This window comes from Mastigoproctus giganteus, chromosome 4 (genome assembly GCF_048544385.1).
Source record: "Mastigoproctus giganteus isolate SK-2022 chromosome 4, ASM4854438v1, whole genome shotgun sequence".
Lineage (NCBI taxonomy): Eukaryota > Metazoa > Arthropoda > Arachnida > Uropygi > Thelyphonidae > Mastigoproctus > Mastigoproctus giganteus.
In genome coordinates this window covers 24935575-24954343 of record NC_143578.1, presented here as the reverse complement: position 1 = coordinate 24954343, position 18769 = coordinate 24935575, and the positions used below count along the sequence as shown (strand labels likewise).

The 18769-nt window shown below is 34.4% G+C and overlaps 1 protein-coding gene across 2 annotated transcripts in view; it reads left to right on the top strand.

The window, feature by feature from the left end:
- Klp10A (kinesin-like protein 10A) overlaps positions 1-18769 on the top strand; it is a 198469-nt gene that overhangs the window by 89385 nt on the left and 90315 nt on the right. For both annotated transcript variants that reach the window (XM_090371417.1, XM_090371416.1), the window contains exon 7: positions 15364-15467. In XM_090371417.1, coding sequence (XP_090227543.1) covers positions 15364-15467 — 104 coding nt within the window. The remainder of the gene's footprint in view (positions 1-15363; positions 15468-18769) is intronic.

Genomic DNA, 18769 nt, shown 5'->3' with positions numbered 1-18769 from the left:
GAGGTAGTAGGGAGAGACAAAAGTTATGGCCAGTAGGTTTGGCAAGAGACCAGAATGCTTAACTATTGTTTGGACAACAGACAAATTTTCTACCCTTAACCTTTTCAAAATCTGATTTGGACTTTAATAACTGCTTTACAATTGTTGTGAGTATTGATGTAGAAATGAACCTGGAGATTTGGATGTAAACCAGTCGCAATATATCTTGAACAGCCTTAGCAGATTTATTGGAAAATCAAGATTTAGATAAAGGATGAGATTTTAAAGTGGAGTGTGGAATAAAGGATTCATCCCTACAAGAACATTTTCACTGAAAAGATCTTTGCAAACATCAACATATCAGAAGATTTAGATATAGAATGATCTGTGAATAGAAATCTTACAGATCATCCTATTTTGCATCCTTGTAATGCCAAGCAACACGAGACTGAAAATGGCTATGAGAGAAAGGTATTTCAAGTTTGGATACTATATTTGTTCAGGATAGAAAATATCATGGAAAATATAATTATGGAAAGACAGCAGGTATAAACCTGAAATACTGTAAGCTGGAGAGAAAATAGCATCACAATTACATCACATTATCCAGAGGTTGTTTTTTGAAGAATAAGTTTCAGAAGATTCAAAACTTTTGTTTTTGTTTTCAGTCAAACTGAGTGACTGAAATTGACTGTTAGAAGAAACTCACGCCAACTCTTGTAGAAGGCGGAAACTTATTTAAATTTAAGGAAGGATCAGACAAATACTTAAAAGAAATGAATGAATGAAATGAAAGAAAGTATTGTTGGTTTATTTTTGGCTGATGCTACCTATGCTTGTTTTGTTTATTCAGTTTGCTAATGCTAATATAGTAAATTTGCAGCTCCTTTAGTGGAGGTCTGATTTAATTCCATCAGAGCAGAGAAATTTTTGAAAGGTCTTTTAACTGAGTGTATAGTTAGTTGTATCAAGCAAAGAGTGTGGGATATCCCTCCCCCTCTTCCTGTGTGTTTTTGTGGAATAAAAAGCCCACAAAAACACACTTTGTGTATCCTTTAAAATATATGAATTGGAGCACCATCAGAAGTGCTGTTCTATGAATTTGAGTAGTCAGTGTTTTTTTTATTCATGAGCATGATGTGAAAAAAATACTGGCCTATCACTGTTTTTTATGGAAGTAAATATTAGTTTTAAGCTAATATTAATACTTCATAATTTTATTTTGAAATCAGAAATGTCAATATTAATTGGCATGTTCTTTGAAAATCACAACATACGAGAAATAGCTAATGGAAGGCAAGGAAGTTCAAACTCTTATTTTTTTTTCTCTTTATCTAATCCTTTTGTGAGTGGATTTCTGGACCATATGCATGTTTTTCAGAGGAATTTAAGTCTGTAAAAATTGAAAAAGTATTCAACATTAAAAGCATTAATGTTTTCCCATTTTTGCTTTACAGTTGAGTATTAGAGGATGATTCCTTTCAAAAATAAAATCAAAATTTCATAAAAACAAGTTAATGTACATTTCAGGAGCATTCGATATTTTTCTTAAATTAGAATTTATTTTTCTGTGATTAATAAAGTGAAAACTAAATATAGTTATCTGCTTGCTTATCAGTTAATTATTAAGATTATAACTTTATGGAACCCTATAGTTTTATGTTCTCTAAACTTAGCAGTTCACTTCAATTACAGCTGTTTAATATTTATTTTCCTCCTATACGTATATATATATTTTTAAGTCTCTTTTTAAGAAACTTTTAAGTTTCTCTCTAATATGCATCTCTACAAGCTGTACCATGTGTACTTATGCAAAGAAAACCAGAAGAGACTTCTTTACTTATATAAACTCTAAATGGAAGAGGTTGAATCAGATTGGTCCACTTGATATCAATGGTTTGACTGTAGATGATCATTCTCTGATAGCTGCCGAACTAGATGAGTATTTTGCATCTATGTTCACATATGAGGAGTTATTCAAGGAGGGGAGGGCCAGATGTTTATCAAACTCTAACAGGGATTTTGTAATAAATGAGAGCAAAGTGGAGGAGAAATTGTTGAAGTTAAACATAAGGAAGGCACCTGGGGTGAATGGGATCTATCCAGTTATATTAAAGGAGGCAGCAAAGGAAGTAAGCAAACCCTTAGCCATAATTATGAGAGCATCTTTGGACTCGGGAAGTTCTGATGGACTGGAAATGTGCAAATGTATTTCCAATTCACAAAGGCGGATCAAACAGTGACAAAAGTAATTACAGACCTGTTAGTTTTACTTCTGTTCCAGGGAAAATAATGGAGTCACTGGTTAAAGAAGCATTGCAGGATCATTTAGACAAGACTGCAGCAATAATTCAGACACAGCATGGGTTTGTCAAGGGGGGAAATCTTGTCTGACCAATTTGATTGGACACTATGATTTGGTCACAAAGGAACTAGATGCAAAAAATAATTTTGATATCATATACAGTAGACTCCCAGTTAACCGGCACTCGTGGGGATTTGTAGATTCCGGATAACTGTAGTTTCTGGTTGCTTTAAAAGTTAGTATTAAAAAAATACTTGACTGTTATACTAAGCCCAACACTTAGAAAATTAAGACAAACAGAAATTTTACAAAAGAAACTGAGTTTTATAGAAACCACTTTTTGAATACAGTAACTTACAAAAAAACACACTTAAAACTGTTGCAGTAGGTAGAGTTTACTGGGTAGATATCACATGAGGATATTCAGGATCTGCTGATGTAGGTGGGACAGGATCAGGAGGGTCTGTAGATGGTTTTGGATCTGCATCAGTAGATGATGTTGTGCTGCCAAACTTGCTTTGAGGCCTTATGTCTCTTAGACAAAGTCAAGTTATGCATGATGTGGAGCTGCATAAGATGCTGAGAAGTGAAGAAGGGTTGCTGTTCTGCAAAAGCTATTAAAGTTTCAAATGCTGCAGTAGCTCTCTGCCAGGATACTTTACCCACCTGACACACATGGTCCTCACTTTCTTCCTCCTCTGCAACTTTCATTTTTCCATGATTCACAACAGCTTCTATGATGTCTTCCGTATTCAGTGCATGAGTTACTGGCATATCTTCATCCACAACTAGCCAGTCGTCGACTTCATCTCGAGGCAAATTCATTTCTTCAACTAACTCACAGATTTCATCATAAACAGTGCTATTGACAGCTGCACTATTGCCTGGAAACTCCTCAGATTCGACGGGGGAGGACTTCTCAAATATCACAGCTGGCCACAACTTTCTCCAACATTTCCGTTATGTTTCATTTCTCACAGAGTCCCAAGCACAACTGATAGTGTAGATAGCATCTTTGAGGTTATATTTGTTCAGAAAATCCAGAATTGTCCCATCAAAATTAGTCATTTTCCACATGAAGTCGCACCTGTAAAACATTTTTATGTTTTGCATCACCCCCTGATCCATTGGTTGGATCAGACTTGCGACATTAGCTGGAAGATAACACATGAAAATGTTGCCATTAACTAGCTCTTCAGCAACAAACATGACAGTTATCCAAGAGCAACAAACCTTTACTATTCTCTGCTAATCCTTTCTTTCGTAAATTTTCTTTAACACTAGGAACAAACGAATAATGAAACCACTTGGTAAAGATTCCTGCATCCATCCAACTGTTAATCTGTGCATGATAATGTACGGGAAGGTTACTTACGCCTTTAAAGCACCTTGGTTTAGGAAATTTGCCGGCCACACACAGCTTTACCTTATGATTTCCTGATGCATTTGCACAAACGAACACAGTTACACGCTCTTTATTTTGCTTAAACCCATGAGCTACTTTCTCATTATCATCAGACCAAGTAGAATTAGGCAAACACTTCCACATTAGTCCTGTCTCATCTGCATTATAAATCTGTTCTGGGGTCAAGTCATTTTTTTTCCACTATTTCATTAAACACCTCACGAAATAAAGCTACAGCTTCATTTCGTGAGGTGTTTAATGAAAATCAGCCAATTTCTGCTCTCAGACTGATTAAAGACAATTGTAGAATAGATGTGCGGAAGTTTGCCTTTAACCAGCGGGTAGTTGATTGCTGGAACAAACTTCCATCTCTTGTTGTGGAAGTTGATAGCTTAAATAAATTCGAAGCAGAACTAGACAAACATTTGGAATGAATGGATCATGGGAAGGTTTTTTTTTTTTTTTTTTTTTTTGGCTGATTCTGTATAAGCTTGCTTTCTTGCATCATGTGCCTCTGCTAACGTTCATGAGTGTTATATAGCAATACACACAAAGCATATAGACTATCTAAAGCTAACAGCACTGTGGTAGATGACTTTCATCAACCGGTGAAATACCACCACTTTGCTTATTGGAGGCTTGAAGTGGCGAAACCCATGTTTAGTCTCTAGAGCAAAGTTTCCGGCATCCCCCTCCCCCCATACTTATCCTTCAACCCATGCACGGTACTATGTACTATAGGTTTTGATACCTTTCGTGTTTGGGGTTTTCATAAAAAAAAAAAAAAAAAAAATTAAAGTACATTTAAATTAACTATGAATTTCTTTTTTCTATATAAAATGGAAAGGCAGATTTTATTTGTCAGATTTTGATAGAATTTGAAATGGTCCAACAAATCTTTCTAATAGAACTAAATATAAAATTTCACGAAAATCTGTCCAGTGGGAGCCGAGTTGTTACCCATGGATAAAAGATAATAGATGCTTAGCATGTATATATGCGAATGACCTAAAAATAGAAAAAACTGAAAAAAATTATAGAAAATAAACTTATTATTTGTGAATTTTTTCTCTTCTTTGCCATAATAACCTCTGTATTTATTATTTGATTTAGTTTCATCAGATTAAAATTTAGTCAATTGTTTAATTCAGCTTGTAAGTGCATATCTCAAATCTTGTTGAAAGGATACACCCTCCTATGTCACTTTTCACAGCTATCCTCAATATAAAAATAGCTACTATTATTCATAAACAGGTCATAGAAGGCAGAACATCTCTGTACATATACAGTTGTAATTTGCTGATCAAGGGAAGCTTCAAAACATATATGTTGTTCATTCTCCTTTAGTCTCTTACACGAAAGAAGGTACATATGTATATATGTACCTTCTTTATATATACTAGCAAAAGGATTAATACTAAGTTTGATGATTTTGCGCCTCCGTAGCCAGGTGGGAAGGAGCAGCAGTGCGTAGCACACGCTTCTTGATTAGACCGGGGTTCGAGCCCGTCACCACCAAATACGGAGGATGCCGAAAGGTCAAGGAATGACCACCGCATATCCCGGAGCAATATGGCCTTAGTTGCTAATGCTCCTAAAAACCAAATAACAACAACAAAGGATGATTTTGCACCTGTATGATATAATGTACTGTCTTAACGTATAAGGAAGTTTTTGTGCATATGGTAAGTGTTGAATAACAAAAGTTATAGAATTATAATTTATTTCAATGAAGGCATTGAAATAATTCAAAAATTGTATTGCCTCTCTTCATTTTGATTTTCATCTTTGAGTATATATTAGTCCATCCAGTGATGATAGCTGACTTTGCTGATAGCTGCATTGCCTTATATTACCATCCAGTATTAGACATTGGGATTCACATAACCATTGTTATGCTTATTGGAGCTTTTACTTCCATTCACTTAGATTATTCATTATATAAGATGTGGCTATTAAATGATAAGACTGCATGTGCAGCCATTAACACACCCATCACCACCTGTGAAACAAAGGCACACCAGTTGACTTTGAACCTTTCCGTAGTTGTCCGCCAAGTCACATTTCAACACCCTCATTCACTTTGCAGTGAGACAGGTTTTTGTAGTTTGCTGAAAAAATGACAGAATCAAAAAAATGAATCGACCTCAAATTTTTAACAAAACTGAAGAAAACACAAACTGAAAATTGAGTTATGTCAAGTTTATGGGAAAGATACTGTGTCAAAAGCTTGCATTTTTTATTGAATGGCATAAAAAGATTTTTAGGAGATAGTGGAAGAGAGAATGTGGAAGACTGAACAATCAGGCTGTCCAGTATCCATGAAAACTGATGAAAATGTGAACCCTGAAAAGACATTGATTAGAAGTGATCATTGTTTTGCATTACAACAAAGAAACAGTTAGACATCTTTCAATTGAAAATTTGATTCAAATGATGTAATTGAATGATTAGTAGTTACTAACTACTAATCATTCAATTTTTTTTATTATTATTTTTTTATTATAAATGTGATTTTACTGTACATAATAAGTATATTTTAACACAAAAGCATTATTTTATCTTCATTTTAATCAGTGATTTATATAACTTAACTTGGCATGTATAATCATAGTACTAACTCTTATTGTTTGCCAGCACATTCTAAAATATCTTTGAATATGCTAATTACATCCAAATTTTTAAGAATAACTATAATCAATAAAGGAAAATGAGCAGGTAGTTTGTTTTTTATTATTAACAATTACAATAGCTTTTGTTATAATATATATCAATTTTAGTTTAATTTGATAACGCGTAAAGCCTTTCACTAAAATGCACTACTTTATTAAAACTCTCGGCTGACATTATTTTTGGTGAGGACTTTTCTTGATAAATACCTGACTTTTCCTTGTCTTGTGTTATCTTCGGTCAAATTTTTCTATATCATTCCATGCAGATTATTCATTTGTATTGATCTCTAGATGACTGATTCAGTTAATTGTTATTGCAAATGCTAAACTTAGACCATCCCCCCTCCCCTTGAGTATTGTAGTAGGTAATATGATTGTTCTTTCACACCAAATGGAAAAGATGTGGGTTTAATTTCCATCACTGAAGATGAAGGGAGCCTTTATAGGCCTTTATTTTCGTTTCGTGGCCAAGCTAGTCTTGAGTAAATGGTATAGTTCATTGTCTTCAAAAGGTAGTGACACAATACAATCATTTTAATACACGTATTGACAATTTAAATGATAAAATCACTGCTAATGCTGAAGTTCCTGGGAACTATAATGTCCACTGAAATAGTTGTCAAGCCTGGAAGTATCATAAAATAGCAATTATTTCTTAAATATGAAGTGCTACTTATTTGTAGTATAAACATTTTGGGTCAGTTTGTGGAGATGGCATTGTACTTTCATGTATTTTACTCCTTTGATTTCAAATTTGCATGCAACTTTATTTAACCCTGTCACAAGTCATAACTGCCAGCTCACTGGATTTATGATAGAGAATTTCTTTTTTCACCCCTTCTGTCTCACTGTTGTAACATAACTTTTCTCTGTCTTTTTAACAAAAAAAATTGCTAAACTGCATTAAAGTCAGAATTTTTTTAAATTGTGAATTTCTGCTCATTTTCATTAACAAATTGCTTTCAGGTGTGCTAGTCTGCATTGCAAAATTGAAACACAGGAAAACAGTGTTGTTCTCTGCAGTGTGTGACAGTTTCATCATCCTTGTATGAAGCTAATTAACAGTGTTCTTCAGTAAGATACCAAAGAAATGCAATGCAAAATTCCAGGAGAATATGCAAGGCTTTCCATATATTGTAAAACCTTGAAAAGGTAACACATTTGCTTTGTGTACCATATGTTGATTTTTTCAATTTCAGGTGCCAGGAAATACAATGTAATTGGAAATTTGCAAACAAATAAGCATAAAAACTTGATGCACAGAAAGAAATGTAAAAATAGAGGTTGCATTTCAAACGTGACTATGATGTCATGTATGCCAAATGTTTATTGCATCATTTACCATAGAACATAATCTTCCTCTGAGTTGTGCTAATCATGTGGGTGCATTGTTCAGAAATATATTTCTGATAGTGAAATATAGTAGAATCTTGTTATTCTCGTTAATAAAGTTCAAGGGACCTAAATTCTTATGATTTATAATAGTTTGTAGCCATGAGGCCCATCAAAAGTGTCAAAACTTTAGCAGTTTTTTGTGCATATATCACAATAATAAGAATAATAATAATCATAACAAAAATAAATAAAATAAAATATTAAAAAATAATAAAAGCCTTGTCTAGATTTTGGGCATCTTCTTTTAGAAGGCAGTGTGTGTGCTTTTCACTTTCATCACTGATTGCAAAAACTTCATCTTTTTCTTGTTGCTCAGCAGCTCCTTCTGATGTTAGCTTTTCTGTGGTTTCAGCTTCATCATTCACCTTAACAGACTCCTCAAATTTGCCAACAAAATCCATATGCTCCTTCAGAGGAGCATATGGATTATGTTACTGCTGCATTTTTTTTTTTTTTTTTTTTTTAAGATATTCTCTCCAAAGCCACTCTTTCTGAAGCAGTTGATTATTATACATGACGAAATACTATAACCAGGCATTATGGCTAGCATCCAAGACATTCCACTTTGGCTGAAATTTCCTTCCTACGTTGTAGATTGCTTAGTTTATTAGGTGGGATCTATATGTTCTCGAGGTAGTAATAATCCCTTGATCTAGTGTTTCATGAAACTGGTGGTATTGGAAGGTAAAAACAGCAGCTATATATTTGTTAACTTAGGTACCTTTAAGTAGAAAGTGCTGTGCAAAGATCTGGAATAATCAAAGAAACCATTCTTCTGTTCACTCACTAACTAAGACAAAAATATTGACCACTTCTATTGGACTTAAAATTGCATAGAAGTTAGTAAGTTATTTAAAACGTTTTGGCTGGGAAAATTTGCTAATCACAAATGGATGCAGTTTTGTACTGCCACTTTAATGCATCCACAAGTGGATGCAGTTTTGTCTGCACTGCACAATAATTGAATAGTGATTCTGTGTTTATTTAATTTTCCGCCATTACAAGATTCTCTGTAAATAGTGTTTTATTTGGTAGCACATTATAAAATATACCCATCTCTTCAAGATTAAAAATATCCTTTGCCTCATATTTTTCAAGAATGGATTGTACAGAACACAATCAATGTGTGGCCTTTTCTTTGTCAGTCTAGTCTAGTCTTTTGAAGTCAGTAATATTGTAGTCACTAATAGTATTCCATCTTGTTGAGCTAGATAATCAGCCTTTTCTTTCAAAATTGGATCTTATATGGGCAAATTAGACGAATTCATTTTGTTGGTACCACTCAGTTTTGTTTCAAGCTTATGTTTTGCTCCACAAATCTTTCTTATTTTTCCATCCCACCAGCCTCTTGTATAATTATCAGTTTAATTTTCAGGTGTAATTTTCTGTTTATGCTTTATCATCACAACTGCTAAATGAGGTTTAATATAAGCACTTTGAATTTTTTTTTTTTTTTTTTTTTGATTTGGTAGTTGTTGGCGCATCGGCTTCTATGGCCATATTGCACCTCCCAAGGTTTTTGCAGTACTTTGATCCAAGCCCGAGGCGGGAATCGAACCCGCGACCTTGGGTTGCCGGGCAGGTACTTTACCCACTCGGCTAGCCCGGTCGGCAACACTTTGAATTAATTCAAAAGATGCAAGATATCAGCTTTGAAAAATTATGATCATAATTTATTGAACAGCCGTCGTATTATCTTCTTTTTGTGAAGAATAATATGTAATTTTAATAATCTAAAAAATTTACAGGAACTGTGAGTGCTGGAAAATTTTCTCTCATATTTGAAATCAGCATGAAACAAGTGGGTAATGTGTACATTGCTTTCCATTTCAGACACATTTGATTATCAGATAAGAAAGTCACTGAGTTTAGTGAGCACTTAGGGGGAACCAAATTTGCTGTAGGATTTAGTAGCATCACATACTCAGATTTTATCAAAAATATCATATACTTCCAGGTCTGAACTGAACAGTTCTGACATCCTGAAATTCATTTATTATTTATTTTATTTTATGCATGTTTATTTTAGTATATAGTTACACATTTCCCTTTCAGGTATCTTCCATGGTTTTCTTCCATAAATAGCAACTATACCACTAATACCAAAGCGGAATTTTGCAATTCTGTATTGGGATTGGTAAATAGACATTTTCTGTTTACCACTCCTGCCTTTCTAAAGTAATATCAAGCCAGTTTATGGTTCTGTGGGGTAATTAGCAAGAGCAGTTTGTGCTTAGATAAGTTTACTGAAAGTGATAACACACACAAAAAAAAATTAGAAATGATACCCTTTTTTGCATGGATTACAAGTATTTAATAACAAATAATATCTGACTTGTGGATATCTGTAATAGAGAGATTCACAAAACATGGCTCTCTCTCTCTCCCCATTTATTTCACTTCCATTGTAAGAAAAAAAAAAAAAAAAATACAATAATCGGCCTTCTCAATTTTTTTCCCCCATCAGGGTCCACTCCAGAAATATCCCTTTAGTTTGGTATTATGTGTTATAATCAAAAGTACATTTGCTGTTATAAAACTTTTTCTTAATCTCATTGCCATCTCTCAGTTTTTATTATTTTTCACACCATATACCTGATGTTAATATCTTGATCTTGTAGCTAGGAATTAAGATGTTGAAGTATAAATTTATTCAATCCGCAGCCGCAACTCCAGTATTAGTTTTGTCACCATGCAGAGTAGAACAGATTTTAGTCATGTGTTCTGATAAGTTATGCTAATTTGGCTTTTAAAACTTATGTTATTCTTCCTTTCTTCCCTTTGTATTGTCTTTAGACTTGATAATAGAGACCAAAGAGGTTCCAAAATGTCATCAGATTTAGCGAAAAATTATCTGGCTATTTAGAAGTTATTTCACAGTGAATAAACTACACTTAGAAATCAAACTGTTTATCATATAGCATTAAATGCTTTTATTACTTTAAAGTTAATCCAAACTTATCCCTTCAATCCATTGTACTTTGTATCCATATAGTGAGAACAATTACTCCTAGATCACTCCTAACGATTACTCCTAAATCTGCAAATTTGTTCTAACCAACGTTTCTAAATCTTCCACTTCTGTGACCTCATAAGATTGATTTTGACTTTGTCATAAGCATTTCTATTGCCAAGGTCATGGAGAATCTAAAACAGGAGAAAAATCTCTTCTTTTGTTCAGTGAGGAAGTACTTTATTACTACATGTAGTCACATTCAGCAATAAAGTAAAAGCTGAAGTAGTACAGATTGAAGTGCATGGGTCTCTTTGGTTGTGGAATTGACAAGTGCACAAGGAAGCTTGAAATATAACAAATCATCCCAAGTCATGCTTGGAATTTTAATAAATCCTCATAAAAGTGCTGAGTGTCAGAGGATATTCAGCCAGTTAAGAAAAAAAAAAAATGAGTTTAGATCTTTCTGCTAAAGCTTTAAAATGATCTTGACTGCAAAGTCTAGACAGCAGGGCCACTCTTATGAACAAAAATTTCACTCAGCATTTTAAAAGGGAGCCAAATTCTTCAACAGAATCTTTCTTGAGGTCATCATAATAAGTTTGTCTAACAGAAAATCCAAACAGAAATCAGAAACAGAAATTTTTTTTAATCTAAAAACATGTTAGAATTGCATTTATTTCATAATCTTAACTCTCATTATCAGGGAGTGACCACAGGAATACCCATCCCACCTTTCTTCTTCAGCCGACCGGGCTAGCTGAGTGGGTAAAGTACCTGCCTGGCAACCCAAAGGTCGTGGGTTCGATTCCCGCCTCAGGCTTGGATCAAAGTACTGCAAAAACCTTGGGAGGTGCAATATGGCCACAGAAGCCGATGCGCCAACAACTACCAAATCAATCAATCAATCTTTCTTCTTCAGTTTTCCATTAGTCACTAAATACTGATTGGCTGGTTGGTAATGATAAACAGTATATAAATAGTGCTTTGTTGTTGCTAAATTTTAGTTAATGGTTATACTGTGATTTGAACATTTCATTTGTGCAACTTAAAATTGGAAGTAGAAATTCCATGGGCCATCAGAACTAAAATAAATTTTATTATTTATTTTAGTAATAAAGACTCCCTTTATCAAGAAATGAGGAAAGCAAGGAAGTTGTATACTATGCAGCAAAATTTGGAATTTATACAAGGAGAGTTCAAAAAAAAAAAAAAAAAAATTGTATTCTCCCAGTTGTGATAGAAGGGTGACACAAACACAATGTATTATACTTTTTCAGTATAGTCACCAGACAAAATGACATTTTTGTGTCATTTTGTCTGGTGACTATATTAAAATCTGGTGACATTTTTGCCACCTCTCAATACATTTCTGCAGGTCAGTTTTGTGGAAGTCATCTGACTATCCTTCAAACCATGACAACAGCAGAAATCTCCTCATCATCAACAGAACGTTTTCTATGAACGAAAGACTTCAGAGAAGAAAAGACAAAGAAATCTAAGGGTGCAAGATTGGGATGTTGCAATATTTCAGTTCTGCCTGGCACATCAACAACATTTCATATGCACAATGTGTCCTTTCATTCTGGTAAGTGATCAAAAGTGTGGGGACCCCATCTAGCAGACACTTTACACGTATGCAACTGTTGATAGATGATGTTCACCACAGACCCTACACTAATTTGGAGTGCTGCAACTAGTTGATTGATGCTAATATGGTGATCTTCCAGGATTAATGCCTCAATTTTTGTGACACTCTTCTGTTACAGCAGTTGCTAGGAATCCTGGGATTTCATCATGAACTGAGGTTTTTCCACATTTGAATTGTTTATACAAATGTGTGTGACGGAGCAATATGGCCTTAGTTGTGAATGCTCCTAAAAACCAAATAACAAACAAACAACAATACAAATGTGTAACAACACTGTAACCTGGGCAGTCTTCTCCATAAATGACGACCATTTTTTTTGTGGATTGTTTTGGGCCTTTTCCCCTTGCAGAAAGAGGAACTGAATCACCATTCAGTATTCCACTTCATTCAGCACTGAAAATAAAAAAAAAAAAAAATTGTCACATCTGAACCAAAATTTGTGTGGTTGCTATAGAGATTTCAAGGTATCAAACAAAAAAAAAATTGTGTGAGAATGCAGTCTCAAAGTGTTATTAAATGTCTTACATGTGAATCAAAAGGTCTGGCCACAGAACAGGAACTAAAGGATTGGGTTTGTGCTGAAAGGACTACAGGAAGAAAGATTTCAATGATTGCTATAAAGTCATTGAAAGCAAGGAAAATAGCTCATGAGATGAACATTAATGATTTTTCCGGCAGTAATTTCCGTTGTGATAATTTCATGAAGCAAAATTATTTATCTGTTCAAGTTGTTATATCAACTGGGCATCATTACCACAGGATTGTAAGGAGAAAATTTGAAGCATTCCTTGCCTTCATCCAAAAGGAAAAATGTGGAATTGAACCAAGTAATCTAGGAAACATAGACAAGGTTTCCATGAGCTTTGACATGCCTACAAAATTCATGGTGGCTGTAAAAGGTACAAAAGACATTAAAATAAATACCATAGAAGCTAAGAAAATGTGTTTTACTGTTGTTTTGTCAGTAATAGCTGATGGAAAAAGTTTCCACTACTGATGTTTATTTTAAGCTATTTTTAAGTATAAAAATATGTCTTAGGAGAAATTTCCAAATGGTGTTGTAGTTTGTGTTAACCCTACAGGATGGATGAACTCTGAAACACTTAAGACATGGCTAAAAGAGATTTGGGGGAAAAAGGAGAGGCTCTTTCTTCAACCCAAAATCTTTACTTATAATACATTCAGCTTGACCCCTACATTGCTAATGAATCTAAGGAGGAACACCCTAGGTTAGAAATTATTCCCGGAGGTCTGACAACGAAACTCCAACCACTGGATATTTTGGTGAACAAATCTTTTACCTTTTGGTATAGGATGCAATGAGCATCTTATACCAAAGTTTGCAAGTTGGTGCTTAATAGTTGGGCTGAAATCATTTCTAAGTGCATCGGGAAAATCGATCCGTGCATTGGGTGTTTGTTCATTCAGTAATGACAATGACCAGTGTGGCTCTTTGTCTGACAAAAGCAAAAACACTCTTGACAATATTTTGCCAGATTCATTTCTTGATGTAATGAATAATGTTGATTTAAATAATGAAATTGAATCAGAAAATCTTGGATTCGATTAAATTATGAAACTGAATCTGAGAATTTTGAAATATGTTTTTTTCATTTAAGAAATTAAAACAGATATTTAATTAAAAGGGATATGTCTATGTTTTCATTATTGCAAAATTGAATAAAATTGTTACAGATATGCACAAAAGTAATCAATTAACTTATAATCATATATTATATTCAAGGATTTTGTGTTTAAATAAAAATATTTTGTCTTGAAAATATATACCTTATAGATAATGCGCACACAAAGATTACTTCAAAGTACCTTTAAAAATCTTGTATAATGTGCACGTATCTACAAGACTGCAGTATATAATTAAGCATGAATTTTCTAAGCAAAAAAAATAGAAGTTGAATTGTATGCCAAATATGCAATATGTATCCTGCTGATTATAAAGTGGTCAGTGTATTTTAAGTTATTGTTTTTAAATGTTGATTATCATTTTAGCCTCAATTGTAATACAATTTAAATCATTTCTGGGATATCAAGTGAAGTACCAATGAGATCCACCTTCAGGTGCAATAAATTTGCATCTGAAGGTGGATCTTTCACTTTTGAATGAGATATCTAGCCTTGCTCTGAAGCTATGCTAACAGCTGTTGAAACAGCTATCAGGGTTGAAGAGTGAATATTTGAAAAATCTAATTGCTAACTGTGTATAGCAATTAGATTTTTCAAAAGTGGAAGTGTTGTTTGCTTTTAGTGCAACACTGAGGGATCTTATGGTGGTAACTTCACAAAAGGAATTAATGTTGTTTTCAGGTTTTCAAACATACAGATAATTAAGCATGTTTAGCCCTCAAATATTTGTTGTGCAACTCAATTTGCTGTCATCTTTTACAAGTGCTATGCCATACCATGTATGAAAATAGTAGTACATGGTTAAGACCTTAAATTAAAGGGGATACAATTAATTTCATAAAATTTTCAGTAAGATTTAAAAATTGTGGGAAAAATCTTCATAAATTTTGCTCCTCATGATTTTAGCTGCTTGGCACTTATTCTAACCAACTGTTCAGCCATCCAATCAGGAAACAGAAGTGTTCTTCCTTAGAACAGTAAATTATTCTAGGTGTCTTTTTTTTTTAATATATATTTATTAATTCTGTTATTTTTTTATGCATACAATTTTGCAGTAGTTCACATACATTGGTATAAAACGGTTCGAAACTATGTGTGACCCTTAACCCCTACAGTCTAAATACATTTTTTTATTGCTACTTCCCTGTTGTTTCTTCAGTAGATGGGTCTACCCTCCTAATTCTAATGCAGATTGTGTTTGTAACAGAATTGTAGCTATTTTGAAGCTCTTCTTTTTTGAAAACATGATTAAATTAATCAAAAGCATTGGTTTAAAAAATGTCTTTTGAAAATCTTTTGCATTTAATCAGTTGTATACCTGTTGAACTGTGAGTTAAGAATTTTGCAATAAATTTTCAGAGAATATTGTTCACAACTGGAGTATCGGCCAATTATGCTGAATGATCCAATTCAGTCTCTTCAGATTTGTGTGGCTGTCAGAAAAAGACCAATGAATAAAAAAGGTGAGAATAGTAACTTGTGACTTTTTTAATTTATGATTGAAGTACAATATTATAAGATGGTAGGGGCATATTTCAGTGCAGAAGTTGAGATGCATTACTACATTAGATGATCAATCATAGGCATCATTCTTTTATTCCCTCTGAAGATCAATGCCACTTGATGCTAAGGCTTGGACTTATGTCCGGCTTACAGACAAATACTGTTATCCATGGTTCAGCTTAAGTTGCTAATATCTTTTTAAATTGTATAACATCACATAAATAGGTGAATATACATTTAAAAATTTGAAGTACCACCAGGACAGCTTACTGGTTTCTCATCAGCTGCAGGTAGCTCTATAGCAAAAGCATGCTGAACCGTGCCAGTAATATATTTTGTCTAAATGAACAGCCAAGGGGTGTATGGAAGAAAAACTTCCATTTAAATACACAGCAGCAAGTGTGTGCATTCTGCCCAGAATTGGGTGTTAAACTTCAGGGGGAACAAATTGATCTCGGTGATTAACACACAACAGTTTTGTATTTGAATGGAGAGTTTTCTTCCATACATTGCTTGGATGTTCACTTTGACAAAATAACATTATTCATACAAAGAGTCAGAAGAGGTTGACTACAAACATACTGAATTAATGATTAAGGATAGCCAGGTTTTGAGCAAAGTTCAACATCCAATTCTAGGCAGAATGCACACATTTGCTGCTGTGTATTTAAAGTTGGTCATGCATTTTTTGTGGCAGCATACAGACCTGAGCCTACAATCTTCTTACTTGTGGCTTTGCACACTAACCACTGGACCACAGCTGGCTTGATGCCACTTGCCAGCCAACAAGAAGCCAGTAAGCTTTTAAAAAGGTGTCCTAGTGGTGTCTCAGATTTTTAAATGTATAGTAGATTTGCCTGTTCATGTGATACTGTACAATTTAATAAGATATTAGTAAATTGAGCTGAACTGTGGTTAACAGTATTTGTCTCTAAGTTGGACATAAGCAAATGCCTCAGTGCTGAGTACTTGATGAGAGTTTTCAGAGGAAGCAATGATCCTTTTGATCAAACATCTAACACAGTAATATATCCCACCTTTATTTGACTGAAGTACAGTTATTTGTATAATATATACACTACATGGCTAAAAGTATTTGGACCTTACAGATAGTTCTGTAAAAAAAAAAAAAAAAAATGGCTTTTAATTCAACAGGCCACATTTGGTGTGTATGACAGTCTCAGCCACTTGAGAATACCTTTGATAAATTTTGGAATACCACAAGTTGTCAGAAAGGAATTCCTCCATTTCTCCTGCTAAGAAGTCACAGGAGCTGTCTTAGAAGAAGGCCATTTTGCCTGCATTTTAACCTGGCATTTCACCTTGTTCCTGAGGTGTTCAGTGAGATCGAAGTGTGGGGTTCTCAGCTGTCCAGTCCAACTTTTCAGGTTCATTTTCTACGAACCAGTTATTGTCTGACTTGGAGCATTGTCTTGCTGTTACTGATAGAGCCTGTATCCATAATACAGCCACAGCATAGGTAGTGCATAATTCCAAAATGTCCAAGTAAGCTGTGGATTCTGTAGTTTCAGGCACAAAGTCAAAACCAGATGAAACAGCCCTATACCATCTGGCTGCAGTCTGCTAAACCTGGTTGAGATGAAACATTCTGACAGAAAGTGCTCTCTGGACAATCTCCCCACCCAAATGCATTCATTGAAATGAAGCATTACGTTGTGAGATTTGTCACTCCATACCACCTCCTGCCATAAGAGATGATATGGAACAACAGAATAGTCTGTGAATGCTGAGAACAACACCACCACTCCAAATGCCATTTTGCTTTGGTGACTGTGATATTGGGGTTATGTCCAAGTGCCCTAACATTAAACCGAAGGCTCTCTGTGGATATTTGAGGTACTGATGGATGTTCTTGTGGCCTCTTGGACCTGTTCTGTAATGTTTTCCTGCTGACAATCTATGTGAAGCATGAACCACTTTATGGTTCTTTGATAACCTCTTCTGAGCTCGAGGCAGTCCGGGCCTTTGCAGAAAGTTCTAGACAGCCTTGCAGTTGTTGTCGTTGAGGTATCACCTGGGGTCTTCCATCTTTGAATAACATCTGCCACAGTTGCATGCACCAGAAAGGTTACTGATGTGGTATCCAAACACCATCCCTTGTTGAAAGTCAATAGGTTCCAGTCTCTGACTTATGCTGGCTTCTGACATGCTGCTGCACAGGCCTGGTTTTGGTGCATTATAGCCTTAGTTGCTAATGCGCCAATAAAACCCAACAACCAACCAACCAGCTGCACAGGCAGACTCACATGGTTTACCTTGGGCATACCTTGGTATGTCCAAGCCAGTGTAGATGCACAGGGAACTTGTGCATCTACACTAGCACAGCACCCAATATTCATGGGTGTCTGAATACTTTTAATCATATAGTGTACATACAGGATGACCTGAAAGTCACTTGACACTTAGTTTAAATTTTACACATTGTTCATATTGGCCTGCTAAAAACCTCCATATTAAAATAGGACGACTGAACTAGCCAAGTTTTTTTTTTTTTTTTTTTTTTTTTTGACATATTGGAGTCTTATTTTTTGGAGGGAACAGTAACAGGATATGCTTACCTTATGATTATGTTGTGTGTGGTTTGAGAATGTATCATAAAATTTGGATGACCTATTTCATCATCATGATGCTTCACCTCACTTTTGTAATTTCTGTACACCATTACATTGATAATGCATTGCCACAATGATCATGGAAATCTCCCATAAGAAAATATCCATCTTCTGATTGATGTTTTCTTGTGAAGGATTAAGGCTTCAGTGTGATATGTTGCAATTTGAGAGCACACTGATAATTTTGGATAATGCCACATTGCACCTTGACATGATATTATTAACCAGTATTAAATTGCTGTTTCTCCCTAAAAAAAAAAAAAAAAAAACAGCAACATGCTGTTTAAAAGAATTATTAAATTTTTTTAACCTTTTCTATCTGCAACGAGTCCTGCATGCATTTATCAAAAATGCAAAAGTACCTACTCAACATTGAAGAAATTGTTCAGTGGGGTAATTCTTTTTGTCAGTGCTTTATTCACTTGTATTATAATTAATCAATAAGAAAATTCCATTCTTCTATTTATCACTGTTTCTTATGATTATGGAACTGAATTTTTCAAATGACTCTTGCATTTCATAAGCAAATCATTTGAAATTTGCATTCTAAGATATGGAAAACTTAGCAGAATAAACATCTGTTGCATCTGAAGGTGGATCTTTCACTTTTGAATATTCTGTTTCAGGAG